Source organism: Salvelinus namaycush, chromosome 24 (assembly GCF_016432855.1).
Source record: "Salvelinus namaycush isolate Seneca chromosome 24, SaNama_1.0, whole genome shotgun sequence".
Lineage (NCBI taxonomy): Eukaryota > Metazoa > Chordata > Actinopteri > Salmoniformes > Salmonidae > Salvelinus > Salvelinus namaycush.
In genome coordinates, this window is record NC_052330.1 from 32183129 (window position 1) to 32203824 (window position 20696).

A 20696-nucleotide genomic window follows, 5' to 3' on the forward strand; every position below is an offset into this window, starting at 1 on the left:
ACCAGTCTCTTAGTCTACTAGGAGACTGCTCCCTGGGTATACCAGTCTCTTCATCTACTAGGAGACTGCTCCCTGAGTATACCAGTCTCTTCATCTGCTAGGAGACTGCTCCCTGAGTATACCAGTCTCTTCATCTGCTAGGAGACTGCTCCCTGAGTATACCAGTCTCTTCATCTGCTAGGAGACTGCTCCCTGAGTATACCAGTCTCTTCATCTGCTAGGAGACTGCTCCCTGAGTATACCAGTCTCTTCATCTGCTAGGAGACTGCTCCCTGAGTATACCAGTCTCTTCATCTGCTAGGAGACTGCTCCCTGAGTATACCAGTCTCTTCATCTGCTAGGAGACTGCTCCCTGAGTATACCAGTCTCTTCATCTGCTAGGAGACTGCTCCCTGAGTATACCAGTCTCTTCATCTGCTAGGAGACTGCTCCCTGAGTATACCAGTCTCTTCATCTGCTAGGAGACTGCTCCCTGAGTATACCAGTCTCTTCATCTGCTAGGAGACTGCTCCCTGAGTATACCAGTCTCTTAGTCTACTAGGAGACTGCTCCCTGAGTATACCAGTCTCTTCATCTACTAGGAGACTGCTCCCTGGGTATACCAGTCTCTTAGTCTACTAGGAGACTGCTCCCTGAGTATACCAGTCTCTTAGTCTACTAGGAGTTGAGATACTTAAGCAAAAGGAAATGTATTTCCTACTTTATAAATTTACTTCAGATTTACAAATAATGTATGATTTTGTATTGTTGTAAATCAAGTTAAAAAGAACATTTTAAAATGAATAGAAATGTGATAAAACATCTGATAATATAAGCACTGCCATTTGAACCATAGGTCTCATATAGCAGAAACCAACAACCCAGGTCTTCCCCAACTCGGTCCTGGGGCACATTCTGTTTTTTGCCCTAACACTACGCAGCTTATTCAAAACGATCAAAGTCTAATGATAAGTTGATCATTTGAATCAGCTGTGTAGTGCTAGGGCAAAAACCAGAATGTACCCCCCTTCAGTTCCCGAGGACCGAGATGGGGAAACAGCAGGGGTAAGAGTCCGCTGGGGTGTTATGCGACTGTGGTGGAACTTCTTGCTGCGTTTTTCCCCTCACGCAGTTGTGGCACACTTTGAACAAAAACACAAGACTATCTTCGCAACAAGGTAGACCCTTTATTTGTGAAAAAAAAGTACAATACCTCTCATCCTTACAAATACACCTAAGAAAAAAAAACATTCAACTGAAAAAGAGCATTGTAAGAACAGGGGACAGAACATTTAAATGGTAGTCATTGACGAAAAACATCTGTACATGTTGATTAACACACTGTAGGTTGACAGTGGTCTTCAGATTCATCATCACCATACAAGTCCACACGATTAGCACAAACAAATTCAAACAAAAGTATCATTTTGTTAGTACATCTAGAAAATAGAGAAAGTTAAAATGTTAAAAGTCAGGACACATTGTTTTTAAACATTAAAAAAAATTAAAACGGAACAAAAAAAAAGATCTGTTACTTTGTTTGCTAACCCTACGAACAAGTTTTAAACCAGTTGACTATTCCCACAAAGTCCACATCCACTACGATGTGAACAAGCAAATCCAAAATGAATAACCAACAAAGACAATTGGTCTTTTGAACTAAACCCTCTATGTAATGTTAGAATAATTATCTTGATTCAAATTGCACCATTTTAAGCAAAAATAATAATAATAATTCACCAAGGCGAAAGCTCAAGTCCTTTATATTCTAAGCAAAAGAAAAGCATTGTTTTTCATCATGTTATTGTACAAGACAGACACTAATGGTTACTGTACAATGCATGTACACATAGAACAAATGTAGATTCTATGCCCATTCTAATCATTTTGATTCAATACAATGTATATCTGAATGCTTTCAGTCAGACACCAGACCACCTCTCTACTCTACACTCGGCCTACAGCCCTCTGCTACTACCCTCTCTTACTGTAGCAGTCCTCGGACATAAATCAGAGATAATCTGAACGTTAGCGTGAATGTAGAAAGATGACTAAACTCTTAACTCCTTTGTGTCATCTCTAGATTATAAACATGCATCCTAGACAGAGAAACTACACCATCCTGTTCACAGAGACATTCTGAGATATTCGTTTTTTTTTTTTTTTTTGGTCAAAGTTATTGTGTTGTACATGTACACAAACCTGATGTAGTTCCATTAGCAAGCGTACAGCTGCACGTGATGACAGCGTGGACATCTTTATGATGCGTTCCCTCATACACTACCTGTATACCCTGAAGGCCACCTCATATCCCAACAGTTACCTGACAGACAGCGATTACCTGCCCATGGATTATAGACTGAAACACAAATGGCAGCCGATTCCCTTTATATAATGACCAGGGTTGTAAGTAGTGGACTATATAGGGCCTTCAAGCCAGTTCCACTTTTCATTGGTCCAGTCTAAAACGGGGATTGATTTAGACCTGGGACACCAAGATGTGTGCAATTAGTTACCAGGTAGAATAGAAAAGCAGCAGGCTCCAGACCTCGTAGGGGTCAGAGTTTATTAACCCTGCTATAGGGAACAGGGTGTCATAACCTGTAGTCAGTCATCTCTAATCTGTTATAGAAGACCGGAAATAACAGGTTAGAACTGGCATACGTGAGCACGTCTGTCTGTCTGCAGAGTCACTGTGACATCTTTGTGCAACATTCTACTCCTTCCAGCAGCTCTGGAAGAAGTAGGATGAAGATGCCTCAATGGTTAAGGTGAAGACACAGGGGAAGGTAAGCTGATCCCAGATCTGTGCCTAAGGGACAACTTTAAATTTAACCAGTAAGGTAGAGGTTGGAAGCTGCCTGGGAGAATCCAGTAGAAGGGCAACATCGCCCTCTTGTGAAGATAGTTGCAACTACGCCCTGCATGTCAACTGACAATGTCCCTAGTCTAGAGAGCGCTGTCTGTGTGTCTGTCTAGTCGCCTGTGCGTCCACCCTGTCTGTCTGTGTGTCTGTCTGCAGCACTGTGGACATTCCGTGGCAAAGGACAAGTAGGTCTTAGGACATCCACCGTAGCGGTCAGGGGTTGGGGGCCGGGGGAGGCTGGATTGGTGCGTCTGTCTGTCCTCTCCTACCTGCTGAGACGAAGCTTGATAGAGTTCTTCACCACTGGAATGGGGTTGGCTGGCAAGAGAGGCACGTCAGACAGATCCGTACTCACCATTCTCTGAGGGGAGGAGAGAGATTATTAAGTCGTTGTTTGGCTGCAAAATTCACAAAATAAAACAGACCAAAGTGGAGAAAATGACCTGTAGGCTACCTAGAATAATGAGAGATACTCTTTTGTGAGTGTAATATTTACTGTTCATTTCCCTTTTGTTTTTATCTATTTCACTTGCTTTGGCAATGTAAACATATGTTTCCCATGCCAATAAAGCCTATTGAATTGAGAGAGAGAGAGAAAGAGAGAGAGAAAGAGAGCTGATACCTTAATGTTTGCCTCCATCTTCACTTCCCCTTCAGAAGCAGTCATCTCCTCAGATATACTGTCCTCATTGACCTGGGAACACAAGGGCCCACAGAACGGTTTATCACAACTATCATTCACCTGGGAACACAAGGGCCCACAGAACGGTTTATCACAACTATCATTCACCTGGGAACACAAGGGCCCACAGAACGGTTTATCACAACTATCATTCACCTGGGAACACAAGGGCCCACAGAACGGTTTATCACAACTATCATTCACCTGGGAACACAAGGGCCCACAGAACGGTTTATCACAACTATCATTCACCTGGGAACACAAGGGCCCACAGAACGGTTTATCACAACTATCATTGACTAGGCAACACCAAGACCCACAGAACGGTTTATCACAACTATCATTCACCTGGGAACACAAGGGCCCACAGAACGGTTTATCACAACTATCATTCACCTGGGAACACAAGGGCCCACAGAACGGTTTATCACAACTATCATTCACCTGGGAACACAAGGGCCCACAGAACGGTTTATCACAACTATCATTGACTAGGCAACACCAAGACCCACAGAACGGTTTATCACAACTATCATTCACCTGGGAACACAAGGGCCCACAGAACGGTTTATCACAACTATCATTGACTAGGCAACACCAAGACCCACAGAACGGTTTATCACAACTATCATTCACCTGGGAACACAAGGGCCCACAGAACGGTTTATCACAACTATCATTGACTAGGCAACACCAAGACCCACAGAACAGTTTATCACAACTACTAGGCTGGGGCAGTATACCGTATACCAAGGTATTTGGAAAAAGCCACAAGATGGTTTTTCAACACCGTCCAAACTATTTATTTGAAGTTTTTCAATAAATGTGAATATCTGTAGTCAACTTCTGCAATACATTAGAAGACGCAGAGACATAAAAATGGTATCCATACATGAAATTGGACCATGATGATTAGCTTGTTGTGTACCTCTGCCTCCACAGAGGTGCCCCCCTCTCCCTCTCCAGCGCTAGCTGCACCACTATCCTCTGTTGTCTTTGTCTCTGGGACTATGGAGGAGTCCTCCTTCTGGTGCTCCTTAGGGCTCTTCTCCTCCAGCACCTCCCGGTTAGGGGTCTTGTGGGCCACTGGGGGACCTATGGTAGCGGGAGGAGAGGGGGTTTGGGGGGCCGCTGGGGGACCCATGGTGGGGGGAGGAGAGGTGGTCTGGCTGCTGGGGACGGGGTCTCCTGAGGTCTGTCTCTCAGTGGCTGACTCCTACAGGAAACAGAGGAGAACATTATCAAACCGGATCAATAACTGGAGTCGACTGTCCCAAAATGGCAGCAACAAACACCTGCAACAACAACAAACTTTGAAGCGGTGTGTACATTCTGTAAACTCCTGGCTGCATAATGACAATTAATATTGAATAGAATACCTCTGAGTCTGATTTTAACCTCTTCCTCTCTTCTTGCATAGGGGAACCAGGTCTCTTCACCGCTGGCGGACTCATAGTGGAAGCTTGGACTTCTGGTTGGCTGGCTGCTGCCGCGATGGGACTGGGAGGGGGACCTAGTGGGCCACTCTTCACTGGGGTCAACGTGGGCACTGCGGCTGACAAGGCTGTGGGGGAGGGCACTGACATGCTGTTGTCACTGTCCAGCGATAGGTCCAGACTACTGTCATTCATCTGACGAAGCCCCTCTGTAGAGTGCTGGAGGACAGAACAAAATGACACGGGTTACAGGAAGCATGTAGTCAGTGAAATTAGAGACAGAGTATCTGCTCCACTTCTATAGAGTTAAAAACACCAGCTGAAGATGCATATCTGAATGGTTAATGACATACAGCTGAAGATGCATATCTGAATGGTTAATGACATACAGCTGAAGGTTGATCAGAGGTGGAGGATCAAATCAAGTTTATTTTATATAGCCCTTCGTACATCAGCTGATATCTCGAAGTGCTGTACAGAAACCCAGCCTAAAACCCCAAACAGCAAGCAATGCAAGTGTAGAAGCACGGCGGCTAGGAAAAACTCCCTAGAAAGGCCAAAACCTAGGAAGAAACCTAGAGAGGAACCAGGCTATGATTATTAAGGAAATGGGAGTCTGTCGTACCTTCCTGCGTTTGGGCATGACCAGGCTGGGCAGTAACTGGTGAAGTTGTCTCTTCTTCACATGCATGGCCTGGATCTTCATGTCTGCCTCAAACATCTTACTGCTGATCGCCTGGCGGTACACTGCAGGAAACATTTAGAAAATAACTAGGATTATGGTCCTTTTTAATAGAACATTAGCACCAGTTTGTGTCAAATAATAAATACAGAAAACAGGACAATAATCCAAATCTGGAACGTTTCTAATTCTACATCCCATGGCGTATGACTTTGTTTGAGTGAGGTGAACATACCCGTGTCAGTAAAGGACTGGATGTCAATGGTTAGGTCAACGTTGAGGTTCTCTGATGTCTCCATCTTCTTAAAGATAACTCCTATCACCCACATGGTGCTGACCTCCTCTCTGACACACACACACACACACAGAGAGACAGAGAGAGAGAGACACAGGAAGAGACAGACAGAGACAGACAGAGAGACAGAGTTATAAAAGAAAGAGACCATGTCCATGGTCAAGTAAGAGTTTGTTACAATCTTGCATAAATAAATTAAAATCAATCAAATGTCCCAGCTCAATAATAAACTGACTTCTCCCTGCTTTCTTTGGGTCCAGGGAAGGACTGGGGGTTGACATGGGCCAACGTTATGAACTCATTCTTCTCCAGGTTCCCCACAAGGATCCTGATCTTAGACTCAACCAGACCAACCCTGCAGGGACAGAGAAAACAGTACTTTTAGCAATCTATTTCCCAACAGTAGTCTGATAAAAGACCCATCTATTCCCCAACAGTAGTCTGATAAAAGACCCATCTATTCCCCAACAGTAGTCTGAAAAAAAAAAACATCTATTCCCCAAAAGTAGTCTGATAAAAGACCCATCTATTCCCCAACAGTAGTCTGATAAAAGACCCATCTATTCCCCAACAGTAGTCTGATAAAAGACCCATCTTTTGGCTTTAGGAGCAACATTGAAACAGATGAAATGCAATACATGTTATACACTAGGTCTCCACCCTCATCTAATTCTCATCAAGGTTTTTCCAGTTTTTGTCAATACTCACCATTCCAGGTGCTGCTTCTCAGTGGGGGCGCTTGCTAGCAACACAATATAATGCCTTGGAACATAAGAGACAGAACAATACCATTACACCCTAAAAGACAGAGGCCAGGCAACGAACCCAGGCTAGGAGAGAGGCACTGAGAGGCCCGGAACAGATCGCCACCGCTCTCACAGCATGTCATGGAAATATATATATTTTTTAAATATATTAACACACACTTCTCTCAAACTGCTAAAAACTACAGGTCTAATACCAACGTGTGTGTTAAGGCAATAAATTATAGACATAAACGTCAATAGCTTACGTGACACTGTCTTACAGCAACACGTCACAGTATCAGCTACAAATGCGCCACAGCACATCAAACTTCTCAGATAAAACAAATAGAACTAACACAATCATTTACTCTCCAAACCATCATGTCAGAGAACGAACCTGATTCAGTCTAGAAAACATAACTTACACAATATTAAAAAGTATCCTGATAGGCAATACTAGTTTTGCTCAGTTATAGTATAATAGTGACTGTCTGTGTACAATCTCTACAGTTACCACGGTAGAACCATAAAGTTCTCTACACGGTTACCACGGTAGCACCATAAAGTTCTCTTTACACAGTTACCACGGTAGCACCATAAAGTTCTCTCTACACAGTTACCACGGTAGCACCATAAAGTTCTCTCTACGCAGTTACGACGGGAGCACCATAAAGTTCTCTCTCCGCAGTTACCACGGTAGCACCATAAGGTTCTCTCTCCGCAGTTACCACGGTAGCACCATAATGTTCTCTCTCCGCAGTTACCACGGTAGCACCATACATTTCTCTACGCAGTTACCACGGTAGCACCATACATTTCTCTCTATGCAGTTACCACGGTAGCCCCATAAAGTTCTCTCTATGCAGTTACCACGGTAGCACCATACATTTCTCTCTATGCAGTTACCACGGTAGCCCCATAAAGTTCTCTCTATGCAGTTACCACGGTAGCCCCATAAAGTTCTCTCTATGCAGTTATCACGGTAGCCCCATAAAGTTCTCTCTATGCAGTTACCACGGTAGCCCCATAAAGTTCTCTCTATGCAGTTACCACAGTAGCACCATAAAGTTCTCTCTATGCAGTTACCACAGTAGCACCATAAAGTTCTCTCTATGCAGTTACCACAGTAGCACCATAAAGTTCTCTCTATGCAGTTACCACAGTAGCACCATAAAGTTCTCTCTATGCAGTTACCACAGTAGCACCATAAAGTTCTCTCTATGCTCTGTGTGGAACAGCTCTGCCTTCCATCTTGTTAAAAACCACCTCACTGTTCATCCAATCACAGGAGCTTGTACTCTGATTATTTCCCATGAGGTTACAATATTATAATAGGTTTAAAATGACAAGCAGATGATAACGGGAAAGATAGTTTTTCATTTTCAGGCCACATTGAAAATAAAAAAAGGTCTGAGCCCGGGATAAACTGACAGATTTATTCAAAAAAACAGTACAGAGAAACCAGTTGCAGTAATCAGCAGGATGCCACCCAAGCCAGCAGGATGGTCTGATTCTGAAATCTATTAATCAAGCCTGATGTGTAAAAGCCTGGATGACAATCAAAGTGGAATTACTCCTCTAATGCACCTGTCCAATCCACAGGATGGATGTATTTATTCACTTAAATTATCATTAATTTTTTTCAGGGTCTCCAGAATGTTCTGTTGCATTGTCTCCTTTTCTCAGCCAGCAACCCAGAGGAGGAGGAGGAGTTGTTGTGTTTAAGGCAGGGTGTGCTGTCAACAACCCAGAGGAGGAGGAGGAGTTGTTGTGTTTAAGGCAGGGTGTGCTGTCAACAACCCAGAGGAGGAGGAGGAGTTGTTGTGTTTAAGGCAGGGTGTGCTGTCAACAACCCAGAGGAGGAGGAGGAGTTGTTGTGTTTAAGGCAGGGTGTGCTGTCAACAACCCAGAGGAGGAGGAGGAGTTGTTGTGTTTAAGGCAGGGTGTGCTGTCAACAACCCAGAGGAGGAGGAGGAGTTGTTGTGTTTAAGGCAGGGTGTGCTGTCAACAACCCAGAGGAGGAGGAGGAGTTGTTGTGTTTAAGGCAGGGTGTGCTGTCAACAACCCAGAGGAGGAGGAGGAGTTGTTGTGTTTAAGGCAGGGTGTGCTGTCAACAACCCAGAGGAGGAGGAGGAGTTGTTGTGTTTAAGGCAGGGTGTGCTGTCAACAACCCAGAGGAGGAGGAGGAGTTGTTGTGTTTAAGGCAGGGTGTGCTGTCAACAACCCAGAGGAGGAGGAGGAGTTGTTGTGTTTAAGGCAGGGTGTGCTGTCAACAACCCAGAGGAGGAGGAGGAGTTGTTGTGTTTAAGGCAGGGTGTGCTGTCAACAACCCAGGAGGAGGAGGAGGAGTTGTTGTGTTTAAGGCAGGGTGTGCTGTCAACAACCCAGAGGAGGAGGAGGAGTTGTGTTTAAGGCAGGGTGTGCTGTCAACAACCCAGAGGAGGAGGAGTTGTTGTGTTTAAGGCAGGGTGTGCTGTCAACAACCCAGAGGAGGAGGAGTTGTTGTGTTTAAGGCAGGGTGTGCTGTCAACAACCCAGAGGAGGAGGAGTTGTTGTGTTTAAGGCAGGGTGTGCTGTCAACAACCCAGAGGAGGAGGAGTTGTTGTGTTTAAGGCAGGGTGTGCTGTCAACAACCCAGAGGAGGAGGAGTTGTTGTGTTTAAGGCAGGGTGTGCTGTCAACAACCCAGAGGAGGAGGAGTTGTTGTGTTTAAGGCAGGGTGTGCTGTCAACAACCCAGAGGAGGAGGAGTTGTTGTGTTTAAGGCAGGGTGTGCTGTCAACAACCCAGAGGAGGAGGAGTTGTTGTGTTTAAGGCAGGGTGTGCTGTCAACAACCCAGAGGAGGAGGAGGAGTTGTGTTTAAGGCAGGGTGTGCTGTCAACAACCCAGAGGAGGAGGAGTTGTTGTGTTTAAGGCAGGGTGTGCTGTCAACAACCCAGAGGAGGAGGAGTTGTTGTGTTTAAGGCAGGGTGTGCTGTCAACAACCCAGAGGAGGAGGAGTTGTTGTGTTTAAGGCAGGGTGTGCTGTCAACAACCCAGAGGAGGAGGAGTTGTTGTGTTTAAGGCAGGGTGTGCTGTCAACAACCCAGAGGAGGAGGAGGAGTTGTTGTGTTTAAGGCAGGGTGTGCTGTCAACAACCCAGAGGAGGAGGAGTTGTTGTGTTTAAGGCAGGGTGTGCTGTCAACAACCCAGAGGAGGAGGAGTTGTTGTGTTTAAGGCAGGGTGTGCTGTCAACAACCCAGAGGAGGAGGAGTTGTTGTGTTTAAGGCAGGGTGTGCTGTCAACAACCCAGAGGAGGAGGAGTTGTTGTGTTTAAGGCAGGGTGTGCTGTCAACAACCCAGAGGAGGAGGAGTTGTGTTTAAGGCAGGGTGTGCTGTCAACAACCCAGAGGAGGAGGAGTTGTGTTTAAGGCAGGGTGTGCTGTCAACAACCCAGAGGAGGAGGAGTTGTGTTTAAGGCAGGGTGTGCTGTCAACAACCCAGAGGAGGAGGAGTTGTGTTTAAGGCAGGGTGTGCTGTCAACAACCTTTCCTCTGCCAGCAACCCAGAGGAGGTGTGCTTAGCCAGGGTGTGCTATAGGCAATATATCAACATGTTTCTGGCCAAGAAAGGGTGTATAGATCAAACTGATTTCCCAGAAGACTTTGAGGGTATTTCACTTCAAAACGGAGCACTCCAGTAATGGAAGATGTTGGTAAATTAAGGAGAGGATTGGATCACTAAACTCTCAATAGAACACTTAAGACAAAAGGGGAGGGGATTGGGCAGCAAAACGCTCTGCATTCTGAAAATAGGTCTACACGTTGATTGGGGCTGCAAAAGGAGAAATGCCTCTTCTTCCAAGGACAATGCCTCTTGGGTACAATGCCTCTTGGGTAACAGAACTGTGGCCACTGTCCTATCATCATGCTCTTGCATACTACTGATAAGCCAATTAAAAACGTATCTATAACCTATCTAGCTATGTATCCCTCCCTTAAGAATGTGTTCTTTAAACTGACTTGCCTAGTTAAATAAAGCTGAAATGTAAAACAAATGCAAATAAATTTCTCTATACACAGATTTCAGCAACATTTCTCTATACACAGATTAACACTCAAGTTTGAGCAGTACTGCTAAGTGAAAATGGAATCCAGGATGTGAGTTAGTGATCTGGATCCATGTATAGAATTAAACTGAAAGAGCGAATGACACGTTCATTAAAATTACGCTTTCATTTTTGGTGTTCTTCACACGGCTTCTTGCTAATGCATAGTGCTACAATTTACGGATTTGATTTACGGATTTGAAAACGTGATAAGGAAAAAAAATAAAAAACATGTCTACAAAATCAAGACTAACAAGAAATACATTGTGCAAATTGTGAACTAAAGCATTTTATTTGGGATTTGATAGACAATATAACAAGACAAGGAAAACCAGGAGATGGTTTAATATAGGAAACCGTACAAGTGAAGTACCTACCTTTAGTAAAATATACAAACATCAAATATTGAGTTGTGCTTACATTGGAGAGGCACAGTCTATACTAAATATTACTGAGAACACTGGGCTTCAGGCCCTGCATAACGTTAACATAGTATTTGCGTTTATGATAATTGTTTTGTGAATCAAAGAGGATGCTTAGGTAAGAAGAAAGCTTACTTTGAGTCTTGTATGAAAGCCTGAAGTGTGTATATTTAAATCACACAAGTAATTCAAACTGAAGGAGTGGATTACATATACAGTTGAATATAAAAAGACGAAGAGGAGAACTTCACATTTACTGAAAAGTATGTTGGTATATTTAGAAAATAGAAACCTTTATTGAAATAGTTGGTTTGTCTCACCATGTGTGTCCCACAGGATAAGCTGCTTAATACATACTTGTATTTCTGAAAGAAGTTTGGTGCTTCAAATAGTTTGGACCACTCTGCTTTATTCTGCAAAATTTCATCTGTGATGGACAGACCTGTGGGAGGAAGGAAACCTTGTTTACCAACAGGGAGAACCAAAGGAAACCTTGTTTACCAACAGGGAGGAAGAAAACCTTGTTAACCAACAGGGAGAACCAAAGGAAACCTTGTTAACTTCTTGAGAATACAGGGGGTGCTATTTTCCCATTAGCATAATTTGCTCAACAGATTAAACTGCCTCTTATTCAATTATTGCTCTTACTACATGCATATAAATAATACCATTGGAAAGAAAACAATCTCTAGTTTCTAAAACCGTTTCAATTTTGTCTCTGAGTGATACAGAAGTCATTTCACAGCACTTTCCATGACCAAGAACATAAAATCAAGATGTGTTATGCTGGCTTCAAAGCTCTGCCTATATATGGTCGTGCCCCCTATGACCCGAAACACACCTCATTCGCCTTCCTCTGGGTGTCAAGAAGACGTCAGAGGAGAAATTCTTTGTTTATCTGGTACTGACGTGAAATAAGACCTATTTCTTTGGCGTGACCGACAACTTCCGGTTTGCTGATTCGCACGAGTTGGAGCTGCGATTGTGTACTGTTTTGCTGGCGTTATGGATGAAAACTATCTCCGTGTCGAATTTTGTTTGATACATGTGACCATATCATCGTAATGTATGTTTTTTCAATATAGTTTAATCAGATTATTTGATTTTTTTTGGGAGTTTTGCGGTGTTCCGTTGTCACAATTTATTTACATTTGAGAGATCTGTGCCACTCGACCGGTACCTGTGCTAAATGGAGTGGGAAAGGAAGATTTCTGAACGGAACCAACGACTCATCTTGACAAAGGACACTTTGATCAACATTCTGATGAAAGATCAGCCATAGTAAGACCCAATTTACGATGTTATATCATATCTGTTGTGCATGTGAACTGACCGTGGGCGCCTAGCCGAATCTGCCTTGTATAGCTATGCTAATTTAGCGCTACATTTTGTTTTCGTTATAAAACATTTAATAAATCTGAAATATTGTTTGGATTCACCAGATGTTGGGCTTTCAATATCTGTACGCTGTGTATTTTTCTGAAATGTTTTAAGATGAGTAATTCGTTATATGACGTTGGTCTCTGTAATTGTTCTGGCTGGGTCAGCACTATTTCAGATTGCAGCTGCAATGTAGAACTGTGATTTATACCTGAAAAATGCACATTTTTCCCCAAAAAAACTATGCTATACCATAAATATGTTATCAGACTGTCATATTATGAAGTTGTTTCTTGGTTAGTGGCTATATATATTTTTATCTAGTCGAATTAGTGATAGCTACTGACGCAGGAAAAAGCTGTTGGGAGTAAAAAAATCGTGTCCTTTGCTAACGTGGTTAGCTAATAGATTTACATATTGTGTCTTCCCTGTAAAACATTTAAAAAATCTGAAATGGTGGCTTTATTCACAAGATCTGTATCTTTCATTAGGTGGCTTGGACTTGTGATTTAATGATATTTAGATGCTACTATTTAATTGTGACGCTATGCTAGCGATGCTAATCAGTGTGGGGGGGGTGGGGGGTGATCCCGGATCCGGGGTTGAGGCTCGTTAGAGGTTAACCAACAGGGAGGAAGGAAACCTTGTTTACCAACAGGGAGAACCAAAGGAAACCTTGTTTACCAACAGGGAGGAAGAAAACCTTGTTAACCAACAGGGAGAAGAAGGAGAGAGGAAACCTTGTTAACCAACAGGGAGGAGAAGGAGAGAGGAAACCTTGTTAACCAACAGGGAGGAGAAGGAGAGAGGAAACCTTGTTAACCAACAGGGAGGAGAAGGAGAGAGGAAACCTTGTTAACCAACAGGGAGGAGAAGGAGAGAGGAAACCTTGTTAACCAACAGGGAGAAGAAGGAGAGAGGAAACCTTGTTAACCAACAGGGAGAAGAAGGAGAGAGGAAACCTTGTTAACCAACAGGGAGAAGAAGGAGGGAGGAAACCTTGTTAACCAACAGGGAGAAGAAGGAGGGAGGAAACCTTGTTAACCAACAGGGAGAAGAAGGAGAGAGGAAACCTTGTTAACCAACAGGGAGAAGAAGGAGAGAGGAAACCTTGTTAACCAACAGGGAGAGAAGGAGAGGAACTGTAAGGAGAAGAGAGAGGAAACCTTGTTAACCAACAGGGAGAAGAAGGAGAGAGGAAACCTTGTTAACCAACAGGGAGAAGAAGGAGAGAGGAAACCTTGTTAACCAACAGGGAGAAGAAGGAGAGAGGAAACCTTGTTAACCAACAGGGAGAAGAAGGAGAGAGGAAACCTTGTTAACCAACAGGGAGAAGAAGGAGAGAGGAAACCTTGTTAACCAACAGGGAGAAGAAGGAGAGAGGAAACCTTGTTAACCAACAGGGAGAAGAAGGAGAGAGGAAACCTTGTTAACCAACAGGGAGAAGAAGGAGAGAGGAAACCTTGTTAACCAACAGGGAGAAGAAGGAGGGAGGAAACCTTGTTAACCAACAGGGAGAAGAAGGAGAGAGGAAACCTTGTTAACCAACAGGGAGAAGAAGGAGAGAGGAAACCTTGTTAACCAACAGGGAGAAGAAGGAGAGAGGAAACCTTGTTAACCAACAGGGAGAAGAAGGAGAGAGGAAACCTTGTTAACCAACAGGGAGAAGAAGGAGAGAGGAAACCTTGTTAACCAACAGGGAGAAGAAGGAGAGAGGAAACCTTGTTAACCAACAGGGAGAAGAAGGAGAGAGGAAACCTTGTTAACCAACAGGGAGAAGAAGGAGGAAGGAAACCTTGTTAACCAACAGGGAGAAGAAGGAGGAAGGAAACCTTGTTAACCAACAGGGAGAAGAAGGAGGAAGGAAACCTTGTTAACCAACAGGGAGAAGAAGGAGGAAGGAAACCTTGTTAACCAACAGGGAGAAGAAGGAGGAAGGAAACCTTGTTAACCAACAGGGAGAAGAAGGAGGAAGGAAACCTTGTTAACCAACAGGGAGAAGAAGGAGGAAGGAAACCTTGTTAACCAACAGGGAGAAGAAGGAGGAAGGAAACCTTGTTAACCAACAGGGAGAAGAAGGAGGAAGGAAACCTTGTTAACCAACAGGGAGAAGAAGGAGGAAGGAAACCTTGTTAACCAACAGGGAGAAGAAGGAGGAAGGAAACCTTGTTAACCAACAGGGAGAAGAAGGAGGAAGGAAACCTTGTTAACCAACAGGGAGAAGAAGGAGGAAGGAAACCTTGTTAACCAACAGGGAGAAGAAGGAGGAAGGAAACCTTGTTAACCAACAGGGAGAAGAAGGAGGAAGGAAACCTTGTTAACCAACAGGGAGAAGAAGGAGGAAGGAAACCTTGTTAACCAACAGGGAGAAGAAGGAGGAAGGAAACCTTGTTAACCAACAGGGAGAAGAAGGAGGAAGGAAACCTTGTTAACCAACAGGGAGAAGAAGGAGGAAGGAAACCTTGTTAACCAACAGGGAGAAGAAGGAGGAAGGAAACCTTGTTAACCAACAGGGAGAAGAAGGAGGAAGGAAACCTTGTTAACCAACAGGGAGAAGAAGGAGGAAGGAAACCTTGTTAACCAACAGGGAGAAGAAGGAGGAAGGAAACCTTGTTAACCAACAGGGAGAAGGAGGAAGGAAACCTTGTTAACCAACAGGGAGAAGGAGGAAGGAAACCTTGTTAACCAACAGGGAGAAGGAGAGAGGAAACCTTGTTAACCAACAGGGAGAAGGAGAGAGGAAACCTTGTTAACCAACAGGGAGAAGGAGAGAGGAAACCTTGTTAACCAACAGGGAGAAGGAGAGAGGAAACCTTGTTAACCAACAGGGAGAAGGAGAGAGGAAACCTTGTTAACCAACAGGGAGAAGGAGAGAGGAAACCTTGTTAACCAACAGGGAGAAGGAGAGAGGAAACCTTGTTAACCAACAGGGAGAAGGAGAGAGGAAACCTTGTTAACCAACAGGGAGAAGGAGGAAGGAAACCTTGTTAACCAACAGGGAGAAGGAGAGAGGAAACCTTGTTAACCAACGAGGAGAACCAAAGGAATCCTTGTTAACCAATGAGGAGAACCAAAGGAAACCTTGTTAACCAACGAGGAGAACCAAAGGAATCCTTGTTAACCAATGAGGAGAACCAAAGGAAACCTTGTTAACCAACGAGGAGAACCAAAGGAAACCTTGTTAACCAACGAGAAGAAAACTACAGATGAGACAACGTATCTAGGCTACAATGAAGTAGGACGTTAGGAACCCCTTCAAAAAGAAATGACTAAATAAAAAGGCCAGACTAGATGGAATTTACTTGATATGCATGCAAAACTTACATTTGATGAAACTTCCCTTTGACATCAATCTATCATTTATGTGAATGTTTGAGTAAGTTTCACACTCAAGTCTCTGAAGTTAGGACACTAATCTGGGTGCAAAAGTTTGTGTATAAAAGTTAGAAATCGAGACGGCCAACGGACCCTGTTTGAACTCGTCCACCATGACAGCCCGTGTGGAGACGGAGACGTTGTAGGTGGAGTTCTGCTGGGGGTAGGCTGGTGTGATGATGGGCATCAGGTGGTACCTGTCACTGGGTGTCACCTGGAACAACACAGTGACACATGCTCAGAGAGTAATATCCTACATGGGAATACAGGGCCTCTAGCAGGGTAGGAGTCAATTTCATTTCAATTCAGTCAGTTGTATGATATATTACGCCTCAAATGCAGTTGAATCAAATTGTTTGTACTGGAACAGATGAAATAAGTAACTGACTCGGGGTTCAGATCACAGGTAAAACCCCTGGCCCTAGACTTTAAATGGTTGATACAAGTGGGATATGTCTGTGTCCTGGAGGATCGGGTGTTTATAACCACTTTAAAAAATACATAAATAAATACATTTATTTATAATAATAAAATTAAAAAATTAAACACCCCCTTTAGTTGGCAGCTCAGCTAGTAAAATGCTCTAGGATGTTAAGTTCATGTTTATGACAGTCTTTGATGTATTAGTGTTGCTCAGGAAAGGACTTGTATCAGCATGACCAACATTACCCTGGGGTCCCAGACTGGCAGGTTCAGGTTGCAGTCCTCTGGCTGCTTCAGGAGAACAGGGTTGGGCCATTCCCTGCAACACAACACAATTCAAGTTCAGTGTGATGATACGGACCAGGTATACCACATCAGTCAGTCAATCCTTTGCACTAGCCATCTTGTTTCACTATGTTCCTAAGAAATACAGGAGTAATTAAGGCTGCCAAAAGCACCAAAGACTGAGAAAATGTGATGCCAATCAGGGTTTCTCTGGATCAAAAAGGGCAGGGTGGCGTGGCAACGAGGACCGTCGGCACGGTTACATTTTAGAGGCCTCCATCTTGGTACTGTAGAGACATTGCATTCTTAAGCCAATTGCCTGCAATTCTATAAATATCTCTATAGAGCAAAGTTGTAAAAAAAACAAACAATTAAAGCTAATTTCCTGCAATTCTGTGCATTTTGCCATGGAGCCGAGTGAAAATGTTGCAGTTTTAAAGATGTTTCCTGCAATTCTGTGCATTTTGCCATGGATAATGCTGTGTTCTTTTGCTCAAACATAACAAAATGAACACAGCTAAATTCATTGTTTTTGGAATTTTCAATTCTCCGACTGTCTAGCTTTTATTTTGGTGATTGTTAGTTCTGAAAGACTATATTATATATATTTTAAAAAATCATATAGAAAAGATAACCTGTGGTTTTAGTCCTTTGAGTTTACACAAAGCTTTTAGGCGACCCGAAAATCCATTTAGGCAGCTCCCTAAGGACTAGAACGGCAGAACAATCCCATAATATAGAAAGGGTGTCTATTAAATCCCGCTTCATAACAAGGTTTCTGGTAGGCGGGAAATGCCGGCTTTTGGCCCTAAATTGTTTTATTTAAAGCCAATAAATAAAACAGCTGCCGGCAAATGACAGGGAGCAAAAAAAATACATTTTTTTTTTTTAAATAGCTAAAAAAATAAAAAATTATTCATCAATGGAAATAGATTTGACAGTCATGCTTATTGGTCAATAGTAGGACTGTTTAGTATAATGGAGTGGAATTAAATTGACTTGTCTTTATTTTCCTTAGTTATCATGCATCTTATTTATTTTTGGATTCTAGCTTGAAACATACTTGTTCATGTTCCCATACCAGAATTTATTGATTACTTTACATGTATAAGGAATGTATACAATATGATAGATGTCAAGGAAGGGTAAACAGGAACTAGTTGTGAAATAGGTGTGTGGAAAGTTACCGAGTGACATGGAAAGTTACCGAGCGACGTGGAAAGTTACCGAGCGACGTAGAAGGTTACCGAGCGACGTAGAAGGTTACCGAGCGACGTAGAAGGTTACCGAGCGACGTAGAAGGTTACCGAGCGACGTGGAAAGTTACCGAGCGACGTGGAAAGTTACCGAGCGACGTGGAAAGTTACCGAGCGACGTGGAAAGTTACCGAGCGACGTGGAAAGTTACCGAGCGACGTGGAAAGTTACCGAGCGACGTGGAAAGTTACCGAGCGACGTGGAAAGTTACCGAGCGACGTGGAAGGTTACCGAGCGACGTGGAAGGTTACCGAGCGACGTGGAAGGTTACCGAGCGACGTGGAAAGTAACCGAGTGATGTGGAAAGTTACCGAGTGATGTGGAAAGTTACCGAGCGACGTGGAAAGTTACCGAGCGACGTGGAAAGTTACCGAGCGACGTAGAAAGTTACCGAGTGATGTGGAAAGTTACTGAGTGAGAAAAGGGGTATATTCTGTTGAAATATGTTATTGTTGAATATGAATGTTCCTAAGGAGGGAGACAAAGGGCAACAGTCTAGTGTCAGTTCTTGACAAGGCAGACCAGTTTCTGAGGAATGATGTTGTCTTTGCAGCTGTATGACCCAGTGGGTGACTAAACTTGGTTTGAGCTTTTTCTACTCTGTTCAGAACCTAACATTATCCAACACAGCTACCACACGTGCACAGCATACAGAGCCTATTTTGAGCAGGATTTATCCTGGAGCTCCTCAGCTGGTTGCTGCACGATTAAAAAGAGCTACTCATTTTTTCCCCTTCTCAACTGGTAACTGAAGTGCACCTCCCAGTCACCATTTAAGTGCAGGCAACATGCAATCAGCGAGTGACCCATCACTTTACAATGTGAGCTGGAGGCAGTATGCATTTAGAAAACAAACTTAAGATTGTTTGAAACCTGATTTTTTTTACATTTATTTTTTTAAGAGGCACGTCTTACCTTGCTTCAAAGTAGCCTATAGGCAAAACCTGATCATTGAAACGTTTGAGGTAAATAGACTTATTTTTTACATAGGCGGCACGTGAGTTTCAAGTTAGGGGAAGCTTACAATTTATCCTACCCTTCTATATGCCAGTTATGATCATATGCGCATTTTCATGGAACAGTTTCATTTCAAATAATAATGTTCCGCTCTCTCTTCCATCATTGTCGGGTGGTTAATCATACAAGGTAAAGTAATGAGGGATCATCATCCTCTGCCATATGGACACATTGATACATTGTAATCCATTGGCGGCAACAAACAAGTTTAAAAAAAAATAAGAACAAATTGTTATGTACTATGACGCTTGGCCAATTGTGCGCCGCCCTATGGGACTCCCAATCACGACCGGTTGTGATACCGCCTGGAATCGAACCAGGGTGTCTGTAATGATGCATCAAGCACGGAGATGCAGTGCCTTAGACCGCTAAGCCACTCGGGAGACTAAAGAAATGAGAGCATGGAACTCATAGCCTATAGGTCAATGCAGCAGTAAGTCTATAACTTCCATTGATCTTTCACACTGAGGACTGGTGATTATCGAGACATTGTTGGAAAGATTTTACAAATAGCTTACTGTGAGGAACTATAGTTTTAAAATATAATTTGCAATTAATGGAAAAAAATATATATAAATAAACACTTTCCTACATTTCTGCACAGCAGGCCAGGTACAGGTACTAGGTGCTCTCTCAACATTAGCAGGACAGAGAAACCAGACACGTTCGTTGCTCACATGCTTGTTGCACGCCAAACAAAAGACAAAAAAACGAAATACGAAATAAACCTAAACTTGTTTCTCACAAGTGTAACAAGTTGTGAACTCTGCAAACGTTTCCACTCAGAATGAGAACGGTAAATGACTAATTAATACATGCATCAACAACTGAAGGAGATTAACGGTACATGTATTCCTCTTTGTCTAAGTTATGCTTTCTGTTAAAGTATTATGAATTATTTTATTTAGTATAGACAGGAGTAATTATATAATTTAGGCAAATTTTCATTTAATTTCCTACTGGACCCATCACTATACCATTTCTCTCCTGTTCCATTAGACCCAGCACTATACCGTTAGACCCAGCACTATACCGTTAGACCCAGCACTATACCACTATACCGTTAGACCCAGCACCATTAGACCCACCACTATACCGTCAGACCCAGCACTATACCGTCAGACCCAGCACTATACCGTCAGACCCAGCACTATACCGTCAGACCCAGCACTATACCGTCAGACCCAGCACTATACCGTCAGACCCAGCACTATACCGTCAGACCCAGCACTATACCGTCAGACCCAGCACTATACCGTCAGACCCAGCACTATACCGTCAGACCCAGCACTATACCGTCAGACCCAGCACTATACCGTTAGACCCACCACTATACCGTTAGACCCACCACTATACCGTTAGACCCAGCACTATACCGTCAGACCCAGCACTATACCGTTAGACCCAGCACTATACCGTTAGACCCACCACTATACCGTTAGACCCACCACTATACCGTTAGACCCACCACTATACCGTTAGACCCACCACTATACCGTTAGACCCACCACTATACCGTTAGACCCACCATTAGACCCAGCACTATACCGTCAGACCCAGCACTATACCGTCAGACCCACCACTATACCGTCAGACCCACCACTATACCGTCAGACCCACCACTATACCGTCAGACCCACCACTATACCGTCAGACCCACCACTATACCGTCAGACCCACCACTATACCGTCAGACCCACCACTATACCGTCAGACCCACCACTATACCGTCAGACCCACCACTATACCGTTAGACCCACCACTAT

The 20696-nt window shown here is 43.5% G+C and overlaps 1 protein-coding gene across 2 annotated transcripts in view; it reads right to left on the reverse strand.

The window, feature by feature from the left end:
• Positions 1 to 1146: 1146 nt before the first annotated feature.
• Positions 1147 to 20696, reverse strand: part of LOC120019185 (poly(A) polymerase alpha-like) — a 33683-nt gene continuing 14133 nt past the window's right edge. The window contains exons 10-20 of one of the 2 annotated variants that reach the window (XM_038962497.1): positions 16619 to 16691; positions 16043 to 16163; positions 11552 to 11636; positions 6649 to 6702; positions 6176 to 6295; positions 5881 to 5990; positions 5589 to 5710; positions 4907 to 5182; positions 4456 to 4743; positions 3468 to 3539; positions 1147 to 3206 (exon numbers count right to left, since the gene is read on the reverse strand). In XM_038962497.1, the coding sequence (XP_038818425.1) occupies positions 3111 to 3206; positions 3468 to 3539; positions 4456 to 4743; positions 4907 to 5182; positions 5589 to 5710; positions 5881 to 5990; positions 6176 to 6295; positions 6649 to 6702; positions 11552 to 11636; positions 16043 to 16163; positions 16619 to 16691 (1417 nt within the window). In that variant the 3' untranslated portion in view covers positions 1147 to 3110. Of the gene's footprint in view, positions 3207 to 3467; positions 3540 to 4419; positions 4744 to 4906; positions 5183 to 5588; positions 5711 to 5880; positions 5991 to 6175; positions 6296 to 6648; positions 6703 to 11551; positions 11637 to 16042; positions 16164 to 16618; positions 16692 to 20696 lie in introns of both variants that reach the window. The other variant, XM_038962496.1, reaches the window with a different exon arrangement.